This window comes from Rattus norvegicus, chromosome 2, assembly GCF_036323735.1.
Source record: "Rattus norvegicus strain BN/NHsdMcwi chromosome 2, GRCr8, whole genome shotgun sequence".
Taxonomy (NCBI): Eukaryota; Metazoa; Chordata; class Mammalia; order Rodentia; family Muridae; genus Rattus; species Rattus norvegicus.
In genome coordinates this window covers 141,392,021-141,406,425 of record NC_086020.1, presented here as the reverse complement: position 1 = coordinate 141,406,425, position 14,405 = coordinate 141,392,021, and the positions used below count along the sequence as shown (strand labels likewise).

General features: G+C 45.9%; 1 protein-coding gene across 19 annotated transcripts in view; it reads left to right on the top strand.

Annotated features, from left to right (window-relative positions):
* Window positions 1-14,405, top strand: part of Ccna1 (cyclin A1) — a 44,854-nt gene that overhangs the window by 21,780 nt on the left and 8,669 nt on the right. For 3 of the 19 annotated variants that reach the window (XM_063281584.1, XM_063281582.1, XM_063281579.1), the window contains exons 1-2: window positions 13,236-13,374; window positions 14,143-14,331. The exons of 1 other annotated variant lie outside the window; for it this stretch is intronic. In XM_063281584.1, the coding sequence (XP_063137654.1) occupies window positions 14,167-14,331 (165 nt within the window). In that variant the 5' untranslated portion in view covers window positions 13,236-13,374; window positions 14,143-14,166. Of the gene's footprint in view, window positions 1-12,150; window positions 12,281-13,125; window positions 13,375-13,463; window positions 13,676-14,142; window positions 14,332-14,405 lie in introns of those variants that run through there. 15 more of the 19 variants (XM_063281583.1, XM_006232361.5, XM_063281581.1 and 12 more) reach the window with 12 other exon arrangements.

Here is a 14,405-nt window from a genome sequence, read left to right as displayed (position 1 = left end):
CAGCCTTTCATTCTATAAGCTCATTATAAGTTCAAGGCAACAGTTGCACATGGCCTTATCTATACTGGCCATAAGCTTCACATAGTGCATACCTGTGGCCTTATCCTTGGATCTGACCTAGAATGAATGTTTTCCCTTGGCAACCAATCTGTCCCAAGTCTGTTTCTCTTCTTAGTGTGATTTATGAAAGCCCATTGTATTCCCTATTATGCAGTCTCTACTTACTATTCTATGGAGAGAGGGCACATTCTATTCTTGATTCTAACTTTATTATACCTTTTTGGCAAAACAACTAAAACCATCTTTTTAAACTTTCTTCCTGAAAGTATTTGAATCAAATCAGGAATTCTATAAAGTCATTAATACATATAAACATTATTATTATAAGAAAATACATTTTTATATTGACCTGCAGGAAATTTGCCCAATGCCCAAGAATCATTAGACTGTGTAATATAGTGTCAGGAAAGGCATATCAACAGGGAGAAGCAATCTAGGGATTAAGTCTCTAGTGTCCTTGCCTTACAGAGAACACTATGAATTGCAGGCATGCAAAACAGTGAGCCATCTCTAGAAAACCCACTTGCTTGCCATGGTCTTTCCTGCATGGCTTGTGCCAGACTTGTGTTGGGAATCTTTTTTTAGATTTAAGATGTTCCTTGGCCCCCATATCCATTTCTCCTATCATATCGTCAACACTTGAGATTCTCTCTTCTGTTCTCTCTTGTATTCTGTTGATAATGCTTGCCTTTGTAGTTCCTGCTTGAGTTCCTAGATTTATCATTTCTAGAATTCCTTCAGTTTGCATTTTCTTATTGATTCTATTTTCATTTTTAGGTCTTGAACAGTTTTATTCATTTCTTTCCACTGTTCATGTGTTTTCCAGTTTTTTTTAAGGGATTTATTTATTTCCTCTTTAAGGATGTCTATTATCTTAACACACAGTGTTTTAATGTCTTTTTTCTTGTATTTCAGGCATGTTGGACTATTCTGGGCCTGCTGTGATAGAGTTGTTGGGTTCAAGTAGGGACAGGATCTCCTGGCTGTTATTTATTGCATTTTAAAGCTGATATTTAGCATCTAGGATTGGGAAGTTTATAGGTCTAGGTGGTAATATCTGGTGTGGTCTTTGTTGGGTGGGTATTTGTTGCTTGGTTTCTGTTTCCTTTCTGAATTTTTAAGAGAGTATTGTGGCTGTGTGTTGCCTGGTAGGAAATTTTCTGTGGACCTGATATGTGTAACCACTGGGAGTTCTGGGTAAAATGTATTTCTGGGTATTAGGAGCTGACACTTAGGACTAGGGCTAACCTAGGGCTATGAGGGGATTCATATGAGGGAAGAAAGCAGAAATGTTCCACCAGGATCTACTTATTTAGGCTCCTTGGAATAGGGACAGAGAGAGAAGAATGTCACTCCAGCAGTTCTGAAAGATGCCTGCTGAGCTGGGGGCTGGGATAAAGCAGTAAGTAGGGAGAGGAAGGTTAGGAGGGAAGTCTGTAGGGTGCACAGGAGATATGGGCAGAGGGGAAGGAAGACTGCAGCAGGTGTTCTCTTGCAGAGCTGGGGATGAGTCTGGGGGGGTTGAGTTTGGAGGAGAGGAAGGAGTGATGAACAGCCTGCTCAGCTGGTGTGTTCACAGCTGGTGTGTTCACAGCTGTTGTGTTCACAGGGAATGCCTGCTGGTGTTGGAGGCTGAGGTAATGGGATACGTTGGGGGAAAGAAGCTTAAAGGAGAAAATCTTCATGATCTATGAGGGAGGGGGGATCAGAATGGAAAGGGAGACTACCTGCTACAGAGCCAGGGAGAGACAGGGGAATTGTATCTGGAGGAGCAGAAGTGATCTGCAGTCAGCCTACCTGGTTACCTGGCAGGACTGGCCTGTGGGTCAATGGGCAGTGCCTGCTGGAGTTCAGGGCTGGGATCAAGCAGTGGGAGTGGGGAGGGGGTTAGGAGATCTCTGGGATCCACAGGAGTTGACATGGAGGTGAGAGGGGGCAGGGACCTGCATGTGTTATGCAGAATGGGGATGAGCCTAGGGGGTTGGCTTTGGAGGAGAGAAGGGAGTGGTCAAGTCAGTTAGCCCATCTCCTTCCTGCTCAGCTGCTGTGTTCCCAGGGAATCCTGGGGAGATTTTCAGTAGCCACTAACCTTGGCTGGTACAATCTTGGGTTGTAAATGTGCATGGAAATTTAAAGCATAAATTTGCCTCATAGGGCAAATCAGTTATATATGGAGACCACAGATTATTTTCCCTCTGATTTCATAGATCATTCATAGATTTTTTTATCTGATGTAGCTTATATAGTTGTTCTGTTAACCAAATACTGTTCTGTAATCATAAAACAAAGAATGCAGATGCCTTGTTAATATTCTGAATGTTTCTAAAAGAATACAATTTTAAATGAAAAGACAGTAGTTTTTGGTAATGGTGCTTAGTAATAGTCCTATTTATTATATATGTGCAGACATACGTTTTGTTTCTTTAGTCATAAGACTTTCAAAGGTAACAGGAAGTGAATGATCCCCCCCTTAAAAGAACGTAATCATTCTGCTGCGCAACTTTTTATTTAAACTATTCATAAAGACAGGGCTCTTTCCTCCAAATTGTAGATTCATAAGGGAAATAAAAAGAGGGATGGAATATGACTTAAAAGAAAAATGACTAAACCAAACATTTCTGATTAGTGAAATAAATAAAAATCTAAGTGGGTACGTCTTAGCTCCCTGCTGAGACTCAGGGGACAGCATATCACTGCAGATGACTAATTCACTTGCATGAGTTGAAAGTTAATTTTTACTCATTGCACAGAAATCAGAGATACTGTTGAACTGTAGTTAATCTCAACCTTCTGCCTAACCCATGTTAGAGAGGATGTCTGTCCAGTCTTGTCTGGGTCATGAGCTGAGCAGAGCACGGCTTGGTTAGTGATGGAGGAGAGAGCTGAGCACTGGATCACAGGGTGTTTGGGAAAAGAAGACCGTAAGGGCTCTGTAGATGGAAGCCTTAGATGTTTTTCTCCTTATGTTCTGTTCTTAGCTTGAACCCAGTAGATATGTGGATGGGAATTTCAATTTTTTTTCTGTATTGGATTCTCCAATCTCCTTATCCACAAAGCAAATTCCTATTTTGATTGATGTGTGCAATGTGGGGTGTGTGTGTGTGTGTGTGTGTGTGTGTGTGTGTGTGTACTTCGTTTCTCTCCTCAGTGAAAAGATCAAAAGCTGCCTTCCTTTAAAACAAAGACAAGAAAGCATGGTTCAATATCTGCTTCTGGTGGGGGTAAGATATTGACTGTGTGCTCAAAGCAAGTGAAGAGGAAATAATGAAAATATTATTTTAATTATCTCAGATACAGCTCAGTCTTTCCCTCTTATTACCTCACATCACCTCACTGCAGAGTACATGGCCTCGCTTTCATTGACTCGGTAAATAAATCTGCAGCCTGTTTTCCCAGAGGGCTGGAGCAGCACAGCACCTCCAGAGTCCCCTCTCCAGCTAACTAGCTTCAACTGTGACTTACTAGGACCTTAATTGTTTCTCGAAGAAACTACAGTGAGCATGTGGTTTATGTCACACACTTACCATAAATTGCAGGATAAGAAGAATTTAGGGGAAAACCAGTCCCCAGAACCATTTTACATCCATAATAACAGAACTGTCTTAATGTGCCGTGACTGGGCTCAACCAGAAATATTTCAATCCTGCCCTAGGGTGGTGACTATGTATGCTGAGTGATCATGGAAACATACTACACACTGCATACATAACTATGAGACAAGTTAAACAAAATCACAGCCATTCAGGGCACTCTGCATCCCATGCTCACTGTCCCACACAGCCAGGCATTATTGTACTGAACAAGGCAGACTCAGCTGTTTTATCCCTCCGATGTTCTGCCGGTTCATCTCACCCTATACCTCTGTCTCTGTCTCCCTGTCTCTGTCTGTCTCTGTCTGTCTGTCTCTCTGTCTCTCTCTCTCTCTGTCTCCCTCTCTCTCTCTCTCGTGTGTGCATGGTTCATCTGTGTGGGTATGTGCATGTGTGTGAGGTACCCACACAGGCCAGAAGAAGGTGTTAGATACCCTGGAGCTGGAGTTAGGTGGTTGTGAACCTCCTGTGCACAGTGCAGGAAGAAAAAGCATTATGGTTTAACCACTAGATCATCTTTTCACTCCCCATAATTTAATTCTTAAATAACTTTAACTTTTCATTTGTCTTCTCTACTCCCCTCCGCCCCCTTTTTTTGGTTTTTCAAGACAGGGTCTCTCTGTGTGGCCCTGGCTGTCTTATTAAGCAATTAGCATTTTTATTAGAGGAAGTAATTTAGAAATTATAATAAGTCAAACGAATTTCACTATCGTTAACTAATACAGTGATGAATATTTAACTATTTAATATTTAATGTTCACCTTTACTTCTTCTCATATAAATGCAGCACACATCTTATAATTTACCCCCTAAAATATTAGGAATAGTTCTGTGACATTTTCTTGTTCACAATTTTATATGGATGAATTATAAAAATTCATGATTACTAGAGCAGGTTTCTGCTATATTGCACTCTATTAGCAATTTTCCCAAATAATCTGTGTGTAAGCATATGTGTGTGTGTGTGTGTGTGTGTGTGTGTGTGCGCGCGCGCACACGCTCACCCTTGTGGGTGCCTGTGGAGGAGGGCAGAGTGGGCTTGGGTTGCGTGTCTCTTTCAATGGTTTCTCCACAGTAGTTTTCTGAGACAGGTCTCTTTGACTTAAACTCTGTGACTCAGGCTTTGAAGCCTCCCAAGTAGCTAGGATTGGTAGGAACTAAATTTGATGGACACCCAGACCCGCATTGTTTTCTTACCTGTGTCTAGGGCATGATTTAAAGAAATGGGTCCAGAGTATCCTAGGTTTCTGTCCTCAGGAGTCTTTGATGAGTGACATTTGTATTTATACAGCAACACAGAGTGCTGGGAGTGGTACACAGAACTGAGAAATCCGTGTAAATAGCTGGATTACTTTTCTTTCAGCAATTGGTGATTGCAGTGAGGTCAGCAGGCAGGGCAGGGACAAAAAGGTGTGACCACCAGGTGGCAGTAGCACACAGTACAAGGTGGGTGGGACCATGACCACTTTGCATGCTGGGGCAGGAAGTCCGGAGATCAGTTGAGATAAGGAACTATTATTCCTAGCCCAAAGGGAAAGTGTCATCAGAGGAGGGGGGGTCTCTGGCTAGGTGACACAGCTTCGGATGCATCTGGGCCAGAGAATTACCAAAGGCAACAGTGTTTAGGGGATTAATGTAGTCACCAAGTTACTTTTCGTTAAGGATAAACAGAGGTTGGTTGTGATTCTTGTTTTAGTCAGAGCAGACAGGCTTTGGATTATTTAGAAGTACGTTTATGAGTTGGTATGATGGTCATGCATGCCTTTAAATCATAGCACTGGGCATGCTGAGAGAGGAACCAAGTTCAAAGGCAGCCTGAGCTACACAGTTAAGGCCAGCCTCAACTACATAAGACCTTGAGAAGAAGAGAAAGGAAGAAAGAAAGAAGAGAGAGAGAAAGATTCCAAATAAATGATTGGATTGGTAAATAAATAAGAAACATAAGGTTATGTCAAGAATAATTTATATCTTGTTACTAATTCCTTCAATGAACAAACATTAATTAAGTGCCTACTATATCCTGTAATCTATGTCAGAAAACAAACTTCAGGGTGAAGAAAGAGTCTGCCTTTGATTTAAAGAAGTGTATCCAGAAGAGGGCCCTTTGGACATCAGGGTGGATTCTGAAATTTACATAGGAAGCTATTGTGTTTGTTTTGCTCTAAAAATGTCATCTACCTGCTAATAATTATTTTATAGTAGCAGTGCTAGGCAAACATATTTGAAACATATTGCAACTAACCTACTTTTACCTCCGTGGTGGAAAATGTCGACTGTCAGCTTGCCAGGATCTAGAATCACCTGGGAGACGGGGCTCTGGGCATGCTCGTGGGACTACATCTTGGCTGTCTTGATTGATGAAGGAAGACTTCCCTGCTGAGTGCAGCGCCAGCCCCTGGCTGGCTCCTGAGCTGAGAGGCAGCACCTGCGCATCCCTCCCCGGTTCCTCACTGGGTGTGATGGAGCAACTGCACAAGGACCAATCAGAAACTAATTAAAGACCCAGACTTCAGGGAGGAGATTAATATCTAGACTATATGAAGGACTTTGAGAATTATACACGCCAAAATCATGTGTAGGCCAAAAAAAAAAAATGGGAAAATGAATCAAACAGATGGTTCTCAGAAGAGGAAACAGGAATGACCACTAAACGTTCCAAACAGTGGCCCACCCCCTGTCAACCTGACGCACGGACACATCACTAGGAAACCATAGCCTTTCTTGTCTGTGCCCAGGATCTCACATCTATGGTTAACAGAAAACACTGTACATGTGTTTAAATTTCCAATGATTTAAAAGGTCTTTCAAAGTTCAGCTCTCTTAACTATGACTGTCTCTAAACCAAGCCAAGCACTTTCTTACTCCAAGAACCAGCGCACAGTCACAGCCAGAAATCAAAGCAAAAGCAAAACCCAGCAGTGTAAATAACCCAGTGATCAGGGACTCACTCACGATCTTCCCGCTCCAGAGGACTTGGACGTTCTCCACCTCTGCCATGCACAGTGTGCAGCTTGTCTAGCTTAGGCTGCCTCCACTCTACACCTGCCCTTGTCCTGGATGGTCATCCCATGGTTCTGGGGTCTAACATGCTGGGGCCTCCACTGCAGCTGAGGCTAACACCTTCACCAATGGCCTCTTTTGGCCTCTTCAGGGGTTCCAACCCTTCCACACGATGGCAAGTGTCAGTTTCTCTCAGTGACCCATTCAGTCTTGCAGTCCTCATGACACTAATGTTAGCACCACATGGGCATGTCTTTAGCCAAGCTCTCCTGCCAGCTTGGTGCACAGCCTTGCCCCTACACTCAACTGGATCACAGCTTCTGTAAGCTGACCCCGAGGAAGATTCCAACTCAATGATGCTGATCTCTTTTTAATTACAGCTGAGTTTTCAGCCGCACCAGACTGGCATCTATTGTCCAGGTAAAGCAAATTCTTTACTTCTAGACTCTTAATTCAAATATATAAAGACAGGGACAAAAAATGGAGCAGAGGGCTGGAGAGATGGCTCAGCGGTTAAGAGCACTGGCTGCTCTTCCAGAGGTCCTGAGTTCAATTCCCAGCAACCACATGGTGGCTCACAACCATCTGTAAAGAGATCCGATGCCCTCTTCTGGTGTATCTGAAGACAGCTACAGTGTACTTATATATAATAAATGAATAAATCTTTTTTTAAAAAATGGAGCAGAGACAGAAGAAAAGGTCATCCAAAGACTGCCCCACCTAGAAATCCATCCCATCTACAGACACCAAACCCAGACAATATTGCGGATGCCAAGAAGTGCATGCTGACAGGAGCCTGGGATGGCTGTTCCCTGAAAGGTTCTACTAGCACCTGACCAATACAGAGGCAGATACTCACAGTCAACTATCAGCTGGGGACCCCAATGGAAGAGCTAGGGGAAGAACTGAAGGGGCTGAAGGGGATCGCAAACCCATAGGAAGAACAATATCAAGTAACTAGACCCCCAGGACTCCCAGGGACTAAACCACCAAACAAAGAGTACACATGGAGGGACCCATGGTTCTCTCTCTCTCTCTCTCTCTCTCTCTCTCTCTCTCTCTCTCTCTCTCTCACACACACACACACACACACACACTCTCTCTCTCTCCCCTTCTCTCTCTCTCTCTCCCCCCTCCCCCTCCATACACACACACACACACACACACACACACAGTAGCAGAGGATGACCTTATCTGGCATCAGTGGGAGGGGAAGCTCTTGGTGCTGTGGAGACTTGATGCCCTAGTGTAGGGGAATGCTAGGGTGGTGAGGTGGGAGTGTGTGGGTGGGTGGGGGAGCACCCTCATAGAAGCAGGGAGGAGGGGGAATGAGATGGGGGGTTGTGGAGGGGGATATCATTTTAAATGTAAATGAATAAGACAATTAATTAGAAAAAAAGACAGGCATAGACCAAACCAAACCAAAACAAATACAATTGCTTTGGGAGTGTCTTGGAGGAACTCTGACACTTCCAAGCCAGGACTCCATCATCTCCCTCTTCCTCAGCCTTATTTCCCAGACTCCCACTGTCTTGGAGAAGCTCTGAGAACCTGATGGCTTTTCAAGACAAAACCTTCAAAAGCTTCCCACAGTCCTCCCTCAAAACAATACTGTCAGAAAGATTCCACTCTTTGGTACCAATCAGTGTCCTGGTTGGTTTTCTGTTGCTGTGATCAAACACTGACTAAAGCCAGCTTGGGAAGGAAGGGCTTTATTTAATCTACCTCCATGTCACTGCTCATCAGGGCGGAAATGTAGAGGTAGGAACCGCAGCAGAGGATGTGAGAAACGCTGCTTGCTGGCTCACATTCACATCACCTTCGTAATACCTGTTCAGGGGTGGTACTGCCCACAGTGGACTGAGCCCCCTCCCGTGAATTAGCAATCAAGAAAACACCAATTCGAGAAAGGGAACCGCTTAGCTGGGGTTTCTTCTTCCCAGGTTTCTCTAGTTTGCCTGCAGTTACCAAATCTAACCGGCAGAACATCCTTAGCTACTGGGAAAATGCAAAGGAAAACTGCCTTGAGAGACTGGATCTCACCTCAGGTAGAATGGCTATCATCTGGAAAACGACAGATACAGTTGTGTGTGGAAAGGAGGAGTGTAACGGGTGCAGCTGCCAAGGAATTCAGAATGGATGTTTAATAGGAAAAACTGAAAATAAAATCACCATGTGACTTAGCTGTATCAGTGCTGGTCGTATACTCAAAGGGCTCTATATCCTACCACAGGGATGCTTGCTTGCACATGCACGCTCACTGCTGCTCTGTTCAAAGAAGGAAATGGAGTCAGCCTGTGTGCCCATCAATCAAGGAATGGATGATGGAATATATGGCACCACGGGATTTTATTTATGTTTGAAAAGAGAAATTAGGAAAACAGATGGAACAAGGAATTATTATAGTGAGGTAACAGACTCAGAAAAATATTGATTCTCCCTTACACATGAATCCGTGTGTGTGTGTGTGTGTGTGTGTGTGTGTGTGTGTGTGTGTGTGTTGGCTCAATGATTAAGGGCACTGGATTTTCTCCCCCAGTATCCAGGTTTGATTCCTGGCTCTTACAATGACACACGGCTGTCTGCAGCCCTTGTTCTAGTGAATTTGATATCCTCTTTTGGCCTCGTTGGGCACCAGGTATACACATAAACAGACATGCATGGAGACAAAGCATCTGCACGCACAATTTTTTTTAGGATAGAAAGGGGACAAAAAGAGTGGAAAAGGTTTTTGAGGAGGGAGCAGAGATAGAATATATGTTACACAAATGGAGAGAGGATGAGTAAGGGATGAATGGGAGGTTATGGAGAGATGAGAGACACCCAGGGAGAAAGAGCAACAGAAGGAAATTACTATGAACCTGCCAGAATGAAACCTGTAACGTTGTCAGAGAAATAAGGATATATTTTGTATTGAAGTAGTGCTTAAATATCAGAAAGATCAAATACAGTTGTATTTACAGTTGAATGCTTGCTTTGTTCTTGATATATTACCCAACACACAAAACAGAAAGCATGGGGGATTTTAAGAGCTATTGAGTTCTAGTCCTAAGTTTGCTATAAAATCGCAGTCTGTTAGCATTCTTTAGAGGAACAGGACCAATAGGATGGATATATGTTATAAAATTAGTTTAGTAAAGTGGCTTACACACTAGGAGTTGGGTATCCTGGAGGTACCCTGCACACTGAGGTCTTTCAGTGTCTGCTCCCACTCAGGGTAGACAGGCCGTTTGCTCAGCAGGCTGGCCTGGAGGGAGGGAAGCTTACTTGGGACAGGTGGGTGCAGGCAGGACCTTGGTAGGTGATGAGTTAGAGGGCAGAGAAAACACACACACACACACACACACACACACACACACACACACACACCTACACCTCAGAAGAGCTTCATAGAACTGATTCGGTTTAAGGGGTGGGGAAAAAGAAGTATTTATGCCCCTGGGAAGGCGGCCAGGGTTTCTGCAGGCAAGGTTTGTATAGCCATATACAACTGGCCAGAACAAGAGTGTTGGAAGATGCTTTATCTGCAGGAAAAGAAATGGCTATTTCAAGAGAAATCCAAATCCAACAATATCTAGCAATAAATCCAGGCCTACGGAAAATACTGGAAGGAAAACTTGAACTCTAGAAGGATAATGACATCCAAGAAAACACAGGAAATAAATTCTTACTAGGGTGGACAGTGAGGCGTCTGTTTCATGGCCAGGTTGGGGGTAGGGAGGGAACCACCTGCCATCCTCATCTGAGGTATGGGGTTGAAGTTTTCCTTGACCCTTCTTTCTCCATTAACCCAGGCCATTAGGGTCCCACAGACAGAGGGCTTCTGAGCCCTGCTCTGTCCATGAAACTAGATGCCTCTGCACTCCTACTTGCACACTGAAGACCTGGAAGAACCCTGCAGAATCAATGTTCTTCAGTCCACATTAGGGGGTCCAAGACGCTGGGGTTCTGGTGTGGGGGAGAAGGGTGCAGCAATAGCAGGAGCAGGAATGGGACAGACACACAGATTGTCACCTGGGAGCTAGGCTAGCAGCCCTGCTCCTTCCTTTCTTTTTACACTTATTATTTTATTGTGTGTGTGTTCCTGTGTTCGTGTGTGTGCATGTGAGTGTGTGTGTTCTTGTGTGCGTGCGTGTTCCTGTGTGCGTGTGCACACATGCCTGTGTGTGGAGGTCAAGGATCCACATGGTTCCCTGGGATCATGCTTAGGCTGTCGAGCTTGTAGGCAAGCCCTTTTATCCAATAAGCCATCTCTCTAGGCCTCTTTGGATCTCTTTGTATCTGAGATAACTTCTGGAAGGTTCCACCTACTGGGGGAGGGTGTCCCTCCCTCGTGCTTCCTGGAAGTGTCCTGTTATGGTTACAGCTAGCTACTCTCTAATTGGATTTAAGGTTCAGTCTGTAGGATGGGACTCGGTCTGCGAGGCTGTGGACATGTCATCTTTCGAGGCAGAGTGATAACTCAGTGACCTGGCTGTTTGGGGGATCACTCATGCTCCTGAGAACAAGCTGAATAAACTCACCATTTCACCCAGCTATGCTGGTCTGCCATTGGTGTCGCCTTGGGTAAGCGCCCTGGAAAAAAGTTTGCACAATAAAACTACATACTCGGTAAGGTGGAAAGCATTTAATTCTTTGTTTAAGGCATACAATCGGTTCACATGGTTAGTTTAAAGTCTGATCAGAAGACCATGATTTAATGTAGGAAACTGAAGCAGCCCAGAGAGAAGCCAGAAAACACAAGCACCTGGAAGTGTGCAGAGAAGAAAGGGGTGTTACTGTGATGATAAAATTCCACTTGAATTAAGGCTTGATCAGGTGACAGCTAGTTAAAGAGGTGAGTCTTAACATGAAAGGTGTATTTTACTGGAGGGTCCCCTTTGATTATTTCAATTCTTTTCTTTTTCAGTCATTCTTTCAGAATTTCCATGCATGTGGGGTCTTCTTCAACCCCCTCCAATAGCGTGTGCTCTCTCTTGTCCTCTCTCCAACAACCTCTTATCTATGTGAAGACAGCCTAACGGCCATAGACATTTCTGTAGATGTCTTTGTAAACATCTTCCTTAGGTCCCAACTAGGTTCTTAAGCTCCAATCCTGGGAGAATGAAAAGAAGTTTCCTAGAAACAACCACCAAGATCAAAATGAACGCAGAAAGCTCTAGTCTCTAGAACAAAGCTTGTCCCCTCCCAAGCCTCTCTGTCTCTAGTAAGGACTTGCCAGGTTCAGAAGGAGTTAGCTGAGCCCTTCAACAATCACAAGGACAGTTTGCTTTCTTGGAAGATTTCCAGGAAGTCTCATAGGCTGCATGCCTTCACCAGTCAGAGCACCTTGAAAACAAACAAACAAACCTCATCTGGTCCTGGGTGGCTTAGCAGCATCTGTCCCAGCAGCAACCAATATGTTCCTGAACCCCATATGTCATCTTCATATTTGAGGACCGAGAATTAGAGGATGCAACATGTAGAAGTTCAGTCATACCGAACAAGGAGTTTTTTGCACTTCTGCATCCAGTGTGGGTTGGTGGAATGCTTTGCAAAGCCCTCTTCACAAGCCGCTCAATCAGATGGCTTTGAGTCCACACTTTTCTTGGAATCTTCTGCTTCTGGTCGGTTGAGACAGTTCACAGCTGGTAAGCCTCTGGTGAACACATCAATTAATACACTTAGGCAGGCTGATGACCTTTGCTTAAAGTCTTTGGGACTGTTTTGGGAATTTAGGGGTGGATTTTTATTTTTAAGCAAAAGCAGTAACAGAATATTTATGTATCTATGTATATGAAGATATATACATGTATGCATATACACACGTATATATCTGATATATATGCATATATGCATATACATATACATCCGGTGCTCACATATATGTGAGTACATGTATGTGTGTGTATAAATACTTTCATTATTTTTCAAAAGAAGTTAACCAATTATGTAACTCAGTTTGCTGATTGCCTGTCGCCTCCGCAGGTACCAGGGTTTGCAGTATTCAAGATTTGCCTTTTTTAGACCCCTCTTTGTAGTTGAACCCCACCCCCACCCCCAGACTCTCCCTTCACACGTGGCCAGGTCACCGGAGCAGTGACCTCAGCTCAGAATCTCTCCTTATGCCCTCTCAACATCCAAGTCCCAGAGGCTCCCCGCGTTCTTTCCTCTTCCCTGCACCCGTGTGTGCCCAAAGGAAGACCTCTCACGGGTGACTGGGGCACCTCGAGTTACGCTACAGGCTCCAAATCTCTCCCAGCTCCTTTTGCCACAAGCCTGGTGCCTGGCCATCCTGGAAGGCTAAAATGTGGCCCAGCCAGCCGCTGCTCGGGATCGGGAGCCGGGAGGGCAGGCGTCCTGGAGAAGGAGATGGGGAAGGAGAGCGAGCCGCGCCCTCGGGCCGGCCAGGAGGGCGCCACGGCCGCAGCCCGAGGGCCCCGCGTCGCTCTCCCGAGCCAGGGTTCTCGGGAGCGGGCCGCGCAGGAGACGTTAGCGGGAGGGGTTCGTGTCTGTTGGGGGAACCGGTTCCTGGGGAACAGTCCCTTTCAGGGCGGCCACAGTGGTCAGGCCGCCATCCGCCCTCCCTGGTGACGCCGACCAAGGGGCGCGAGTGGCGACGTGCTGTGCGTTGCGGTTCGGTGTGCCTGGCACCCCTGGCTTTGCGGCTCAGGAGCCCCGGGCTGCGCGGTTGGCCGCGCCCCGCAGCGCCCCGGGGGCCGAGCATCAGCGGACAGCGCTGCAGGTGAGCGGTCGCCAGGGCGATGAGGCTTCGGGCGCACGCCCGCCGCGGTTGGCATGGAAGCGGCTCTGCTGGGCTCGGGGTGGCTGCTGATTGGCTGATTCAACAGACGCGGCTGGGTCGAAAGTCCTCAGTGGCGAGCGCACTAGTCAAGGCCGCTGGAGCCGACGCCCCTGGAATCCCTCCACTCCGGGGTCCCCTCCCTCTGCGCACGGCCCCGCCCTCCCCGCCCCGGCCCGGGTGCGCTTGCTAATCGCCCAGAGAAGAACCTGAGAAGCAGGGCCGGCTGTGGGTTCCCAAGCAGGTTTGGGGGACTTACTTCTGGAAAGAAGCACCTGCTTATCGCTTGGGAAGGAGACTCATCTGTCCCCAGTCAGGGATCCTGGATTTAGCCCCAGATCAGGAAGAGGGTGTGGGGGAAGGAGGATCAGGAATCATAGGTTCTGCTTCCCCCTCCCCTAAATTAATGTGGGCAGAGAATCGTGAGTGGCGTTTGGGCAGGCTCTCTCTCTGCAACTTTAAGACTGGGGTCATATTAAAGCCCATTCAACCATTCAACCATTCAACCATTCAACCATTCAACTATTCAACCATTCAACCATTCTGAGTTAGTTGGTTGTTCTGATGCGTGAGCTGTCACTTGGGACCTTAATGTTTGTTGAGAAGTTGTGACCTCTGGGGCTTGGCACTCTTTTTTTTTTTTTTTTCTGCATTTCTGGATCCCCAGGTTGAGAAGTAAACTAACTGTGTCTCCTTCTTTTTCCGGGATAGCAGCAGGCTGTGGCTTGCTAGGCAATGCGTCGCCACAGCTCGAAGAGTGGAGTCGCACTGCCTCCAGTGGGCCAAGGTCCTGATGCTTGTCAGATGCTCACCCGAGCTCAGCTTGGCCAGGATCCCCCACAGAGAACCGTGCTAGGAGTGTTGACTGAAAATGAGCAGTACAGGAGGGCCTGTGGCCAGGTAATGACCCAGGAGCACCAGGAAATACTCTACGGAGAAGGGTTGGCAATATACTTGTGTGTGTGTGTGTGTGT